At 38.8% G+C, this 16,043-nt stretch overlaps 1 protein-coding gene across 10 annotated transcripts in view; it reads left to right on the top strand.

The window, feature by feature from the left end:
* Positions 1-2,991: 2,991 nt before the first annotated feature.
* tmem33 (transmembrane protein 33) overlaps positions 2,992-16,043 on the top strand; it is a 46,147-nt gene continuing 33,095 nt past the window's right edge. The window contains exons 1-5 of one of the 10 annotated variants that reach the window (XM_069924796.1): positions 2,995-3,147; positions 6,480-6,621; positions 6,837-6,989; positions 8,841-8,891; positions 15,734-15,828. In XM_069924796.1, coding sequence (XP_069780897.1) covers positions 8,850-8,891; positions 15,734-15,828 — 137 coding nt within the window. In that variant the 5' untranslated portion in view covers positions 2,995-3,147; positions 6,480-6,621; positions 6,837-6,989; positions 8,841-8,849. Of the gene's footprint in view, positions 3,148-3,227; positions 3,246-3,467; positions 3,761-6,479; positions 6,622-6,836; positions 6,990-7,014; positions 7,484-8,840; positions 8,892-15,733; positions 15,829-16,043 lie in introns of those variants that run through there. The other 9 variants (XM_069924795.1, XM_069924802.1, XM_069924798.1 and 6 more) reach the window with 9 other exon arrangements.

Genomic DNA, 16,043 nt, shown 5'->3' with positions numbered 1-16,043 from the left:
GAAGTACTGATTCTATACTTAGAAGTACTGGCTCTGTAATTAGAATTTATCCTGTAACAACTTCCTTAGATATATTGTTTTGGAAGATAGGTTTGGTATGAACTTACCACTGAAATTGATCATTCCCAGCACTCTTAATATCCCTTTTTAGTCAATGGATCTAAAATTGCTTTCACCTTGATCTTGTCTGGCTCTACACCTACCTCTGACAGTTTATCTCTCAGAAAGGTGATTTTTTTCACATCAAACTGACATTTTTCTCTGTTTAACTACAATCCATACTTCTGGATGCTTTGTAGCACTTTGATCAGCCTCTCGTTGTGTTATTCTTGTGTGGATACCCTGAGGATCATGTTATCCATGTACACACATACCCCATTTATGCCTTCTATGATATACTTCTTTGTCCTGTGGAACACTTCAGGAGCTGAGGAAATTCCAAAAGACATACTCAGACAGGAATATCAGCCAAGCAGTGTATTAAATGCGAAGTACTTTGTGCTATCTTCATGCAGTTTTATTTGACAGAAGGCCTGGGATGCATCCAATCTAGTGAAAAACTTTGCACCAGCCATCTCACTTGTAATTCCATCCCTGGTTGAAATTTGATAATGTTCTCTCTTTATTTTGGCATTCAAGTCTTTTGGGTCCATGCACATGCATAGGTCAATTTTCTTCTTTTTGACACATGCCATTGAATTCACCCATTCTGTGGGCTCCTCCACTTTCTTTATGACCCCTAGTGACATCAGTTGGTTGAGTTCCTGCTTGAGATTTTATCTTAGTGGTGCTGGAACCCATCTTGGGGCATGCACTACTGGCTGGGCATCCTCCTTTAACAGTAATTTATAGGTGAATGGTAGAACTCCAAACCCCTTGAAGTTGTCTGGAAATTGATCCAGTATTTCCTCTACGCTGTTCCATGCAGTGGCACTGTTAATGTGGTACATCCTCTTGACTAGGCTTAAGTTTTCACATGTTTTGTCACCAAGCAATGATTCATGTCCATCTGGTACTACTGCGAACCTGAGGTGGTGTTCTTTATCTTTAACTTTCACCTTGAGTTTACATGTACCTTTTGTGTCAATGCTCTGTCCATTGTAGGCTTTGAACTGTACAGGATTTGTATGGAATCTTCATTGTCAATGTGCTCACAGATCAAATTGGCCTATGCCCCGTGTCCAGATTGAAAATAATATTTGGTCCATTTATATGCAATGACATGGTCCACTTATCCTGCTCAACTCTTGGCTGTTCAGTGTTTGTTGGTTTATAGTCTTTCTGCACTACCATGCCCACGAAAAGTGTATCACTGAGGGCAGTTCCTTCTATAGTGTGTACAGTGTGCATGCTTTCACTTCTGTTTTGTTTCCCTTTGGAAAATCATTGCTTTGTGTAATGATTCTGCCCTTTGCACTTATTACAGACTTTTCCATAGGCTGGGCATTGTTTTGGTGCAGTTTGAGTGCCACATCATTTGCAATTGAATGTCTCTCCATCTTTTCATTGTTTCCTATATCTCATTTTTTATTTGTGTGGATGTCCACTGTAGCTAGGGCTATGCTTTCATTTTCACTGGCTTTTGCACTCTCACCAAACTTTTTCATGTGCTGCAGAGTTAATTCATTGGTGTAGCATATCTTCACAGCTCCAGCTAAGGTAAACTCACTCTCTCCCAGCAACCTCTCTTTCACTTTCTTATCAATAATTCCAATCACAATTTGATCACGGATTATTGAATCTTGCTGTGTTCCAAAATTGCATGTTCTTGATTTTAATTTCAAGTCCGTTAAAAAAGTATCAAAGCTCTCTCCCTGCAGCTATGTGCTTGAGCTAAACAGGTACCTCTCGAATGCTTCATTTTTCTTTTGTGAACAGTATTCATAAAACATCTCGATTTAACTCTAGTGCTTGAGGTCCTGCCATGGTAAGTAGCAGTGCAATCTTCTATTGCATCAGATTTACTATTGAGTTCAATGGCTTGTATGAATCTTTGTTTGAACAGCCTCCCCTTGTGGTCAACACTCCAATCCAATTTGCAGCATCAGCAACCTTTACACTCTCCAAATCTCTGCTGATAACGACCGATACACACACTTCATATTTCTTCTAATCCTGATGCCATGTGATGTTTCTTTTCTTGTAATAATGAAACTTGGGTTCTTTAAAACAATTATACTTTATTAGCTGAAGTACACACACGACTATGTGGAGTCAGCCATCTTGAATCCAACAGAAACTGCAACTGGCTGGTCTCCGGCTCCCTTTCGTGGTCAGGAGGATCACTCGCACGCTATCATTACATTCAGCTGTATGAAAGATAACCTCGTCGGTCTGCAGAAGAACTCTTCTCACTGTATGATATTTTATGACAAATAAACTTCTATCAAAACAACAAATTTTCCCCTGCAACCGTGTCTGCCTGTCCTGCATCGGACTTGTCAGCCACAAACGAGCCTGCAGCTGACGTGGACATTTACCCCTCCATAAATCTTTGTCCGCGAAGCCAAGCCAAAGAAAAGAAGGCATGGCTGAACATTGCAATAAATGCAGTCACTGAACTTCAATTGCTGTTGCAACTTGTCCTTATGCTATTTGCACCTTGGGCCTTCTCTGCTGAATCATTCTATAAAGATTTCTGTGAGGGACAATTAGAAAACTGTTAGATATCAGTATTAAGCATTATAAATATGACGGTTTCTAAAATTTTCTGCCTTGGACTGGAGGTATTCTGAACATTTGAGTCAGTCCTGAATAACACAGCTGATGATGTCTCCTTGGCCTTGCAGTCAGTCTAGTTAACAAGGACCTCCACATTTGTCCTTCAACATCATAGTTCCAAACTAACTCCTCGACCCGTGTCTCCACAGCAAAGCCCGGCCCAGCGTTCCGCAAGACCAGGCAGCCCTCGCTCGCATTGCACCCAGCGACTGGGGAAATGATCGCACCAAAGGGGCGCATATCAGGCCGGCACAGGCAGGGGGCGTATGATCACGCGCCTGCGCAGTAGAAACGGCGTTCGGACACGAGCTTGGCCTGTCGCGGAGTGAGGTGAAGGAAGAACGTGGGAGAGCAGCTCCGTGAGGGTCAGGTTCTTTCCTCCTACCCCCTCCCTTCAGACAGTCAGTGCCGCTGCGCGAGTTGCAGGTATGATGGCGAGTGAACACCGTTTCAAGGGATGGAACCTTCCAGAGGGGCTCCTGGCAGGCCAGAAGCCGCTCACCCGGTGTCTCGCGGTGAAAGTGGTAGGCCCCACTGGAGAAGTCACGGGGCGGGGGAGTGTCTGCAGACACTGTTACTGGAATTAGAAACGGTGGAGGAGGTCGCAGCGCCCATCCGAGGTCAAGGTAGAAGCGACGTTTCGGGCCTGACCGAAACGTCGGTTACATATGATGTAACAGTATTGTAGACACGTGCCTTCACGTTGGGAAAGGCACAGGGCGGGTCCCACTGTCTCTTAGTGGGATGGGGTAGGGGACAAGATAATGGAGTGGAGGGAGGCTTGGGCCCAAGCTCATTGTTGGTAAATGCAGGACGGTGTATCGCTGCGTCTTCAAAGTGGCAGCGCGGAGATCTGTTCTGACCTGGTGGTTGTTATTTACAAAATTCCCTGGGTTTAGAAAGTGTCCCAGAGGTTTTGAAAGCTACCACGCCTTTCAAGAAAGCTGGGAGATAAAGCAGGAAGCCAGCTGGACGCATTTAATGTTTGGTTTTAGATGGAAGCCACTATTGGAGGGTGAATTGCAGGACACTGAAAATTGTAAGACATTCAAACAGATTCATTTGGCTTCTATGAAGGAAAATTGTGCCAGTTTTGCTAAAGTTATTTGAGAATGTACAAGCAAGTTCATTTTTTAAAAAAAATTACAGATTTGAGTAAGATGCCACATTAAAGATTACATCACAAGAGTCCATGTCATTTGAATAATGTATTGAAAGGGAAAATGTGAAATGCTACATTTATCTATAAGTAATTGATGCTGTGGTCTCAACTATTTGAAAATAGAACAGTGTAACATAGGAACAGGACCTTCAGCCCACTGTCTGCAGTGACCAATGCAGCCATGGAAATTAATCAATTTTCCACCATTTTCTGCCTGTTCATGTGCCTAAAAATACAGAAATGTTGCTGTCATATTTGCTTCTATCTTTATTCTCCATAATGTGAATATGGCAGAATTACCACTAATTGGTAGTGCAAAAAATAAACTACACAGTGTGAACATGTAAACCTATAAAAGAACTGTAAACAGATAACAAATGTAAACAATATAGAGGGAACAAATTTTCCATTTGCATTTGGGGGAAAACTGATGATCTGTGTTCGTGATTTTATTATATCAGGGTGACCTTTGGGCAACTTGAAGGGAACAGCTGTACAGTAACTAATTTTTCTGCTGAAACAAAGGTGTATTTCCAAGAACTATGGGGTACATTCCAAATTCAGTGAGATGAAGAGGAGCTTCCTCTGACATTGTGCAGGTTGAGGACCTGCTTGTCTACTGGGTTGAGCTTTAATGTAATGCCTATTTTTTATATTTCAATGGTTATATAAGATTTCTCTTTAAACCAAAAAAAACCAAGAAATGTAGCTCCCTGTTCTTTCAGTAGAAGTTAAAGGTTGTAGAATACACAAAAATACTAGAGCAGCTCAGTAGATCATGCAACATCTCTTAAGACAGGACAATGGATGTTTGACAAGATCCTGCATGGCATGTTAGTCTGGAAGGTTAAATCTCAAGGGATCCAAGGTGAGTTGGCCTCTTAGATTCAAAACTGGCTTGGTGAAAGGAGGCAGTAGGGAGTAGTGGAAGGATGTTTTATTCCAGTGATGTGCTGCAGGGTTTGGTTTAAGGCCAACTGCTGTTTTCAATTTAAATTGTTAACATCGATGACAATGTATTTAACTTGACTAGTAAATTTGTGGATAACACCAACATTGGTGGTGAAATAGACAATGAGGAAGGATATCTCAAGTTTACAAGGGATTTCTAAATAAGTTGGTATGTTGGATTAAGGAGTGACACATGAAATATAACTCTGATAAGTGTGGTATGTTGTATTATAAGTCCAAACAACAGGACTCGCACAAAAAATATTAGGCCCTGGGGACTGTTGTGGTACAGAGAGATCTAGGGGTACAGCTGCAACATATTGGGTGGATAAGGTGGTGAAGAAGGTCTTTGGCATATTCATTGGGCCAGGGCATAGAGTAGAAAAGTTCAGCTGTGTAAGGCATTGGTGAGACCTTACTTACTGTTATTTGTGTAATTCTGGTTTATAGAATGGATATCGATTTTTAAATTGGAAGGGGCACAGAGGAGATTCTATTGAAGATGTTATTGGACTGGAAGAATTGAGTTGTAGGAAAGAGATTGGATAGGCTGGGTTTTTATTTCCTTGAGCAGGGAAGGATGAGAAATCTCGTAGAGGTTTACAAAATCATGAGGGGCATGGGTAAAGTATTTCCACAGGGTAGATAATTCTAGAACGGGAAGGCATAGGTTGAAGGTGAGAAGGGAATGATACAGAATGGACCTGTGAGGCAATTCTTTTTAAACCTGAGGGCTGTTGTGTATCTGGAATGAGCTGCCAAATGAAATTGCAAGTGAGCAGAATAACAACACTCAAAAGACATTTGGACAGATTTATGTATAAGGATATAGAAAACATGCAGGAAAGTGGGATTAGCCCAGCATGTTCAATTGGTCAGCATGAACTAGTTGGGCCAAAGGGCCGGTTCTACATTGTATGACTGATTCTTGTGTAGGAAAGTTGCACTGATTTAAAGACTTGACTGTGGTCTTGTTAATTAGTGGAGGACACAGGAAAAATGGCTGCTGCTTCAAATATCCATAGAAAGAGCTGGAAAAGTTGCTGATCAAGTGTGATAATACATTTGAGAATATTATGCTCATTTCTGATCTGATCTATAGATATTATAGAAAATGGATTTGATAGACCAGCTGAAAAGTGTCAAGAAATATATTACATTAAAAAATTCCAAAAACTGAGATTATGAATAGTACAATTATTTGACCAAACTAGATTAAATATTGCATCCCTTAAAATTTGATCTCCTCCCCAGCAACACTCAAGTTATTAAAATTTTAGTGCTGTAAATAAAAATGGCTAATTGTTTGGTCGCCGAGGCATTTTGAAATGTTCATTGCAATCTATTTCTTGTTTTTATTTCCAATTATTGCCTGACCTTCCGAGTACTTATTATTTAATTTCTGTTTTCCAGCTTCAAGAATGTTTTCATCTCTTGTCTCTATCTCTCAGTTAATAGATTTTTTTCTGTTGTTTTCATTCACTTCCATTTGCATTTCCAAACATATACAATCTTGGAGAGCTGCAGTACAGAAGCATACCCTTTGGCTTACCATGTCCCCTGTGACCATTTTTACACTATTGTAACCTCTCTTTCAGTATTAGTATTAACTCCTCTCAGGTTCTACTACTTTTCTGTGCCCAAGGGCAATCAGTTTACAATGGGAAATTAACCCATCAATGCACACTTTCTTTGGGATGTGAAAGGAAACTCCAGCACCTACTGAAAATCAGCGGTCACATGGATAACATCCAAACTCCACACACAACACTGGAGATTGAGACCAGGTAACTGGATTTGGGAGGTAGCAGCTCCACCAGCTGTGCCACCCATCTTATTAACACTATTCCCATTGTTCTCTCTATCTCTCCCCTTATATATAAAAAAAGATTTTATTTCTAAGTTTTTACAGTACTTTTTAAAAGACATTTGGGCTGAAAAGTTGCTATTTGACTTGCTGAGTTTTTCCAACATTTTTTTTCAATTTATTTCTACTTTACAGAGTTGTTTCATATAATTGGAACAGGAACAAACTGCAATTTTAAATGGTAGTGAATTGAATGTTGTGCATGAAGAGGAGTATTTTCTTGTAATCATTGTACAGCAGCTTCCACAAAGAATTATAATTTTTATAAGCTAGAACTGGCTGCCACTGGTAAGCTTCAAACATTTTTTTTTAATGGATCCACCCATTAATGTTCACTTGTGTGTTCCCATTTGTAAATGACAAGACTGTGTGGCATTGTGTAGCACTCTTTTGCTTTTGGGATAGTTGACAGAGAATAAATGGTACCCCTGAAATTGATTTTTAAAAAAAAAAAATTACTTGACAAGTCATGTTTTTTTTTGCTTTGACTGCCATACCTCAAGTTAGACATTAACAAAAAAAATCATAATGTTATTATAGGAATAATTGTATAAATGATTAACAAAATAATATTTAACTAAACTGTGTTACCCTTGCCTCTCAGCTTGTCCTTTCATTGAGATGAATGAGTTTTCTTTCTCTAACCTGGCACAAGTTCAGCTGACGGATCCTACAATGTAATTGTCTGGAAATTGTAGCAAGCTTTTGATTGCAGCTAAACTCCGCAAGGAATACAAATGTTGGAGCACGGTCAACAAAAGCATAATGAAGAGCAGCTACAGGTTTGGGATTTTGGAAAAGGACAGGAGAACTTCAGATGCTGGAAAATGAAGCTCAACACAATCTGTTGAAGGAATTCAGCAGGTCAAGCAGCATCAGTGGAAGAGAAATAATGGTCAATGTTTCAAGACAAAACTCTTGATCATGTCTGAGGAAATGAGATACAGAAGCCAGAGTAGAGTTATAAATGATTTATGTTACCATTTCTACCTTCTGTACTTCTCTGATTCCATCACTGACAGCCATGACTCCACCATGTATGCCCTGTCTTTCTCCACATTAGCTGTTTATTTTTTTTTATTCTCTTTCCCTTTGTCTGGCATCTGCCAATCCTCTACCTTTATCTATCACATTTAATCTCTTCACCAATCTCACAAGGAGCCCTTGTCCTACCTTTTCCTCCTTACTCTGGTTTCTGTACTACATTTCCTCAATCTTGATATGAGTTTTAGCTCAAATCATCAACCATTCTTTTTCTCCCATTGATGCTGCTTGATCTGCTGAGTTTTTTAAGGGAATTGTGTTTAGGTTCAAGATTTTCTCTCGTATAGATATCTCAAATTTGGTGGCATCTGTCGAAAGATGCCAGCAATTTGGTGCAGAACTGTCAGAATTTCACAACAGGTTCCACGTACTTTTTCGGGGGAAGAATGGTCTAACTCGGGTCTGCCTATAAATCACATAATGAAATGACCACATAATTGTTCTCGGTTGTTGTGAGCTAATTTGTTTCACAAAATTTTGGACTTCATTATTGTTGACCTAAGAATTTTTCAAAAACTATCAAGACTTGATGGACTTTCCTGCTTTAATGTTTCTTCACCCCACTCAAGTAATAAAATCTATTTTGTTCCATTAAATTATAATTTAGGTAATAGCCTTAAATAGATTAGCTTTCATTCTTGAATTGTAAACATTGGCATTTCAGTTGTCTAGATAATCAATCATGTCTTGTATTTTAACCAAGGTATGTTCAACAGTAGATGATTCTCTTTAACCTAATGCAATGTGAATCAGTAGCAAAGATTTTACCACTGAGTGGCTGTTGAGGCTTATGGTTTTATAATAGTGCAATGAACAGTAAATTCAACATTAGTTAATTGAAACTATCAGTTTATGTATATTTCATTCAAAATAATAAAGTACAAGCAATCAGATATAAAATATACATGTTATGATGTTCAATGCACTCATTTATGTGTTCCTTTTGTTGAAATGCATGCTATGGGGTTTTAGGTAGAGAAATGTGGTAGCAATTCAGAATTGACAATATTCCACAGATAGCAAAGAATTGGATGGTCAGATTACTGTGTTCATTTTTAGAAGGTATTTGATTAACTAAGATTATTTCCCTTCCAGCATTCTGATATGGCAGACTCTACTAGAAATGGCCCTCAGGGTGGTATCTTGGTGAGTACAACAAATACTTTTTGTTAATGACAGTTTCTGATACAGCTGAATTTTCCATTTGAATTACAGGGAAAAGTTGTGCAGACTGGGGCTTTTTTCTCTGGAGCGTAGAAGATTGAGAGGGGACTTGATAGAGGTGTTTAAGATTTTAAAAGGGACAGACAGAGTAAACGTGGATAGGCTTTTTCAGTTAAGAGTGGGGGAGATTCAAACTAGAGGGCATGGTTTAAGATTGAAGGGGGAAAAGTATAAGGGGAACATGAGGGGCAATTTCTTTACGCAAAGGGTGGTGGGGATGTGGAATGAGCTTCTGACAGACGTGATCGAGGCGGGATCATTGGTTACATTTAAGGAAAGACTAGATAGTTACATGGATAGGAGAGGACTGGAGGGGTATGGACCAGGTGCTGGTCAGTGGGACTAGGAGGGTGGGGATTTATTTATGTAAGTGGTTATATGGAATTTATCATTGTACATTCTGTAAACATTTTTGCCTCCTGTACTCTTGAAGTATGCAAAGTACATTCTTATCCATGATCGCCTGAGCTTAGTGGACAAGAATTTCCATATTTTAGTGCCATTTCTTTATTTTGGTTGCAGGAAATGATAATGGTAGTTGCATCACTAGTTATTCCCAGTATCTATCAGAAGCCCCTTTCACACTTGCAAGCCATGAAATTGGCCGTTCAGTGTCCCGGGATAAGAATGGGGGTTTGGCTTTTCACAGTTGATCACTCCTAACTGGGACACTAAATGCTTTCACACTTGCAATGAGCCATCCCTGGGGTTAGGACTGTTTGACCTTCTACTGTTGATGTCGTGACGCATCGAGCAAAGGTGGGCTTGCCCTAAATCCTGACCAATTTATTATGATCTTGTATTTGAACAAAATTAATCATGCCTAATTATAACATAATGAAAAGTGCAGTATGAGCTCTTCAGCTCCTGTTGTTATTGTGCCGACCTATATACACCTTTATAAGGGACCGTGGGAAAGTGCTAGTGATAAATTGCAATAGCGGACAATTTTTAACTGGGAAAGATGGTTGTACTTTAGTGCTCAATTTGTATAGTGTGGGAAAATTTGTAGCGCTATAGCTCAATTTATCTAGTGTGGGAAAGTTTAATGCTCTAGCGTACAATTTATGAATACTGTGGGGGGGGGGAGCAATGGTGGATCTTCCCTCCCAGAATGCCATGCACCAGAGAAAGGGCTGCATGACCGGCTGCAGCATCAGAGCATTTATGGAGGGGTTTCTCTGCTGCATGGCATTCTGGGACGTGACATCTGCCATTGCTTTTTTCCCCACAGTCTTTATAAATTGTGCGCTATAGTGCTACCAACTTTCCCATGCTGTTTAAAAATTGTCCACTATTGCTATTTATTTCGTAACTCTCTCTCGCTCCCCCCTCCCCCACCCTGCTGTGACTTTCTCACAGCAAAGTTTATACCTTCATTTTAATCTTTTACTTCTCGTGCAAAAACTTGGTCATTTCAATCCCACAATACAATTACCTGTTTCGCACTTGCCTGATTGCAATGCCAGCGTCTGCAGATGCCAAGGATTGTACTAGGGGTCGAGGCAATCCATCCCTGGCGTGAGATGCCGGCATTGATCTGATTTTGCCTTCACACTTGGCACTTTAAAGGCCAATTGATGGTTAATTCCTGGGATAACTTGCAAGTGTGAAAGGGAAACTTCTAAACATCCCCTTAGTAAACTAATTACAGACTTTTCCGGCAGCCCAAAAGGACTGGCTGTAGTATTGCAAGTCATTTTTTGGCACTAAGATTACTGATTATCCATCTTGTGCATTGTCTCTCTTAATTCAATTTTGCTTAGTGTTATAGTTTTATGTTTACAATTACCTGTCCGGCTGCAGCAGGTGCATATGTATGTTGCACAATGTGTATAACAAAAACTATTTATCTTTGTCATTATTAATAGAGGCCTACCCTAACTTGGAGGAGCAGATACAAATTTTATGGAAGTTTGAGAAATTAAGTTTCAGAACTTTGATACAGGGAACATAAATCTGTTGGTTCAACTGAAACATTGTTATGTAAGGTGTTTGCATTATTGAGTTAGGTGATTTTTATATTTTTTTAGTTTGTAGTTCTGAAATATTTCAGGCATAATATTAAGTGATACATGTAACCTGTTAATCAACTGGAAATAATTTACTGAAGTAAGTATCAATGTATCACTGTCAAGGAGCATATAGAGAGTAAAGAGGAGTAAGTGCTTGCTGCCTTACAGCAAATAAGTGTAGATAAATCCCCCAGGCCTGACATGATGTTCCCTCGGACTTTGAGGGAGGCTAGTGCAAATATTGGCAGCAATATTTAAAATGTCCTTGAGTCACAGGTGAGGTGCCGGAAGATTGGAGGGTAGCTCATGTTGTTCCATTGTTTAAAAAGGACTCCTAAAGTAAACCAGGAAATTATAGGCCAGTGAGCCTGACATCAGTAGTAGGTAAATTATTGGCGGGTGTCTTGAAAGATCAGATTTATTAGTATTTAGACAGCCAAGGGCTGATTAAGAATCGTCAGCATGGCTTTATGTATGGTAGTTCGTGTTTAACAAATCAAGTTTTTTTGAGGATGCCATGAAAGTAGATGAAGGAAAGGCTGTGGATGTTGGCTGCATGGACTTTAAGGCTTTTGACAAGATCCCACATGGTAGGTTAGTTCAGAAGGTTTAGGCACTAGATATCCATGGATAGATTGCAAACTGGTTTCAAAATTGGCATGAATGGGAGAAGACCGAGTGGTAGGGGAAGATTGCTTCTCAGACTGGAGGCCTGTGATTAATGGAGTGCCTCAGGGATTGGTGCTGGGACCATTGCTGTTTGTCATCTATATCAATGATCTGGATGATAATGTGATGAACTGGATGGCAATAAGATTGGAGGTGTTGTGGAGAGCAAAGAAGGTTTTCAAAGCTTGTAGAGGGATCTGGACCAGCTGGAAAAATAGGCTGAAAAAAATGGCAGATGGTATTTAATGCAGTCAAATGTGAGGTGCTGTATTTTGGAAGGACAAACCAAGGTAGAACATACATAGTTAATTGTAGGGCACTGAGGAGTGCAGAGAAACAAAGGGATCTGGGAATTCAGATACATAATTCCCTGAAAGTGGAATCACAGGTAGAGAGGGTTGTAAAGTAAGCTTTTGGCATCTTGGCCTTCATAAATTGAAGTATTGAGTATGAGAGTTGGCATGTTATAGTGAGGTTATATAAGACATTGGTGAGGCTAATTATGGGGTATTGTGTGCAGTTCTGGTTGCCTAACTACAGGAAGGATATCGATCAGATTGAAAGAGTGCAGAGAAGATTTACTACGATGTTGCCAGGCTTTCAGGAATTGAGTTACAGGGAAAGATTAAATAGGTTACAACTTTATTCCTTGGAGCGTAGAAAAATGAGGGGAGATTTGATAGAGGTTTACAAAATTGAGGGTTATAGACAGAGTAGACGCAAGTAGTCTCTTTCCACTTAGATTAGGAGAGATATATACGAGAGGACTTGGCTTTAGGGTGAAAGGGGAAAGGTTTTGGAGGAACATTAGGGGGAACTTCTTCACTCAGAGAGTAGTGGAAGTGTGGAATGAGCTCCCATCTGATATAAATGCAGACTCACTCTTTAAGTTTTAAGAATAAATTGGATAGATTCATGGATGGAAGAGGGCTGGAGGGTTATGGAATGGGTACAGGTCATTGGAACTAGTGGAATAATGTTTAGGCACAGACTAGATGGGCCGAATAGTGTGTTTTGTGTGCTGTTGTGTTCCGTGTTTCCATGGATGAATAATCTTGTAAAGATTAGAATTTGTTTAGATTTAGGATAATTATAGACAGTGCATAAACCAATGTACATTCTAAATTAGGAAAAAAAAACATTTTTTTTTACATAACAGATAAAAATGAGTTCTTCGGGTAAAAAAATAAACAAACAAAAACTAGTAATTATTGCATAATGTTCCTGCTAAATTACCCTAAATGGTTCCTTCTTCTAAACTGATGGACAAGAGAAATCCATTCATCTCCATTTTACACTCCTAAATCATGAGATTAAATTTGTACTTTAGAATTAGAAACCCATTGGAATGCCAGACATGATCCCTCATCTGTCTGGCATGTCAATGCGTTTCTGATTCTAAAGTTTATAGCTTGATAATGAATACTGTCAATACAAGTGCATTTACTCTAAAAAGTGGTTAATGATGGAACTATTATTCAAAATGGATAATTATTGGATAATCCTCTGTTAACGATGAGCATCTGCTATTGATGCCCATGCTTGCACATTCAAATAATCATGCAAGTTCACAAATCAGTTTTTAATTTAGCTTGGGGATGCTGCATGGTAACAGGCCAAATACACCTATAGTGCCCTTCATAATGTTTGGAACAGACACTTTTTTCCTTAACCCTGTGATTGGCAGTTTTAAAGTTTTAATTCACATGTAATTAAAGTGCAAATTCCTGACTTCAAGGTTAATTGTATATAGTTTGGTTTGACCACGTAGAAATTAGAGCACTTTTTGTGCATAGTCCCCTCATTTGGGACATTTGGCTTTACAGGTGTTTGAGTACTCGGGTATGTTTAGTTCAATGATTTTCAAACTTTTTCTTTTTGCTCACATACCACCTTCAGTAATCCCTATTACTATTATAGTGGCTCTGTTATAAGTAAGGGATTACTGAAGGTAGTATGTGAATGGAAATAAAAAGTTTGAAAAACACTGTTTTAATTGTACCTCATTGGCTCGTTATGTGCACGGTTTCATAACTCCAAAGGAAATGGGCCAATGACAATTTTTCTCAAGCAAAATATTTCAGTAACAATTAGGTCTAGAGCAGTGATTCTCAACCTTCCCCACTCAAATACCACCTTAAATAATTCCTCCTATGAAATAACGATTACTTAAAGTGGTATGTGAGTGGAAAGAAAGTTTGATAACCACTGGTTTAATTGCTTCATTGGTATGGGAATGAGAAAGTTAGACGCCTCTAAGCTTTTGATCACTTTTGGAGTCTGTAGTTGCCATTTTTCAACTTGAGGACCTGAGTTTTGCCAATGTGAAAGGCAAAGAAGCCATTATGAGGCTGAAAAACAAGAATAACACAGTAAGAGACATTGCCCAAACCTTAGGATTACCAAAATCAACTATTTGGAACATCATTAAGAAGAGTGTAGTGGTAAGATCAGTCATTGCAAAGGACTAGTATTTCAAGAAGACCACCATTGCTGATGGCAGAAGAACTCTCATCATAATGAAGAAAAATCCCTAAACATAATGCAAATCAAGCCAAAGGTGGTATGCTTTGGATCCTGGGCAGTTCCTTTATGCCTCCACAGTTTGCTTTTGACATCATTCTGATACAGGTTATCTTGGTATCATCTGTCCACCATTCCTTTATTCAGAATTCTTCAGGCTGTTTTAAATACTTCTTGGAAAACAAATATGGCCATCCATTCTGTGGCTGCTCATTTGCATCTTGCAGTGTAGCCTCTGTATTTCTTTTCATGAAGTCTTCTGTGGACAGTGGTCATTGACATAGCCACAAATGTCTCCTGAAGAGTGTTTCTGATCTGTTGGACATGTGTTTGGGGATTTTTCTTCATTATAAGAATTCTTCTGACGTCAGCAGTGGAGGTCTTCCTTGGAATACCAGTCCCTTTGCAATTACTGAGCTCACCAGCACGGTTTTTCATAATGATGTTCCAAACTGTTGATTTTGGTAATCCAAGGATTTGGAGATGTCTCATTCTTATTGTTTTTCAGCCTCATAATGACTTCTTTGACTTTAATTAGCACAACTCTGGTTCTCGTGTTGAAAATGGCAACTACATACTCCAGAGGTGATCGAAAACTTAGAAACAAGTCTGACTCTCTTGTATCAGCACCAATGAAGCAATTGAAGTATTCACAAATACCTGTGAAGCCAAGTGTCCCAAACATTTTGGTGCCCTGAAATGAGACTATGTATTAAAAGTCCTATAATTTCTAAATGTTCAAATCAAGATGTATACGAATAACCTTGAATAAAGTCTGGATTGTGTACTTTAATTACATGTGAATTGTTTGATAACAAATTTGAAACTATGGATCATAGGGACAAATAAAGGAAAAAAGTGTCTTTGTCCCAAACATTATGTGATCAATTAACCTACTAATGTTGTACATCTTTGGAAATGAAAGGAAACCAAAGCACCCGGAGGAATCCCATGTGGACTCCTGGAGAATGTATTAACTCCTCATACACAGCAGCAGATTCAAACCCAGGTGACTGGCGCTGTAATGGTGTTGTGCTAGCTGCTGCACAAACTGTCTTGTTCATATTTGGGTTATCAAAAATGCTTTGAGTGCAAAAGGGCTACTCGATTAATGGCTTTATTTAGGAAGATCAGTTTTATTTATGACAATTAAAATTATTACTCTTACATGAGTATTATTACAAATTGGTTTTCTGTTTGGTAATGCTTCTGTTGTGATTTTTCTGTCTATTGGAAAAATTATATTTAGAAGTGGTTGCTATTTGTTGACTTTCTCAAATGCCTGGCTTTTAAGTTTTGTGCTCAATCTCCTTGTACTAATTTAGTCATTTGGCTCTGTAATTGTTGAAAGAAAAATAGTGAAACTAATATTTTTGAGCATTGTTTTCCAAATATTGAAGATTGAATATTAATTATTTTGGTCACGAATTTCATGCAAGAACTTTTGCTGGCTAAGTCTTGATGATTAAACAAAAGTACATTTGTCTGGATTTTTAGTATTTGTGTTTGTTAATAGCAATTCAGAATTCATTAACAAATCTCTCCACCCATTTTCAGCAATACATGATGGCGAACAAACTGGAGGCTGCCATGTGGCTTTCTCGACTTTTCACAGTATACTGTTCCATCTTGTTTATATTTCCTTTTATGGGGTAAGTATCATTTGTTAAATTTATTGAATTAGCATCATCATTGAAGAGGAGCATTTTATTGATATTGAAATAATTTAAAATGTACCATTAATAAAATGCATTTATATTAATGCATTTTGATAAATTGAACCGTACATTGCTCTAGAGCAGGGGTGTCAAACTCAAATTCACCGAGGGCCAAAATTAAAAACTTGGACTAAGTCGCATGTTTTCTC

This window comes from Narcine bancroftii, chromosome 3 (assembly GCF_036971445.1).
Source record: "Narcine bancroftii isolate sNarBan1 chromosome 3, sNarBan1.hap1, whole genome shotgun sequence".
In the NCBI taxonomy this organism is placed as follows: Eukaryota; Metazoa; Chordata; class Chondrichthyes; order Torpediniformes; family Narcinidae; genus Narcine; species Narcine bancroftii.
The sequence above is the reverse complement of the archived record's forward strand: the minus strand, read 5'-3'. Positions and strand labels throughout refer to the sequence as shown.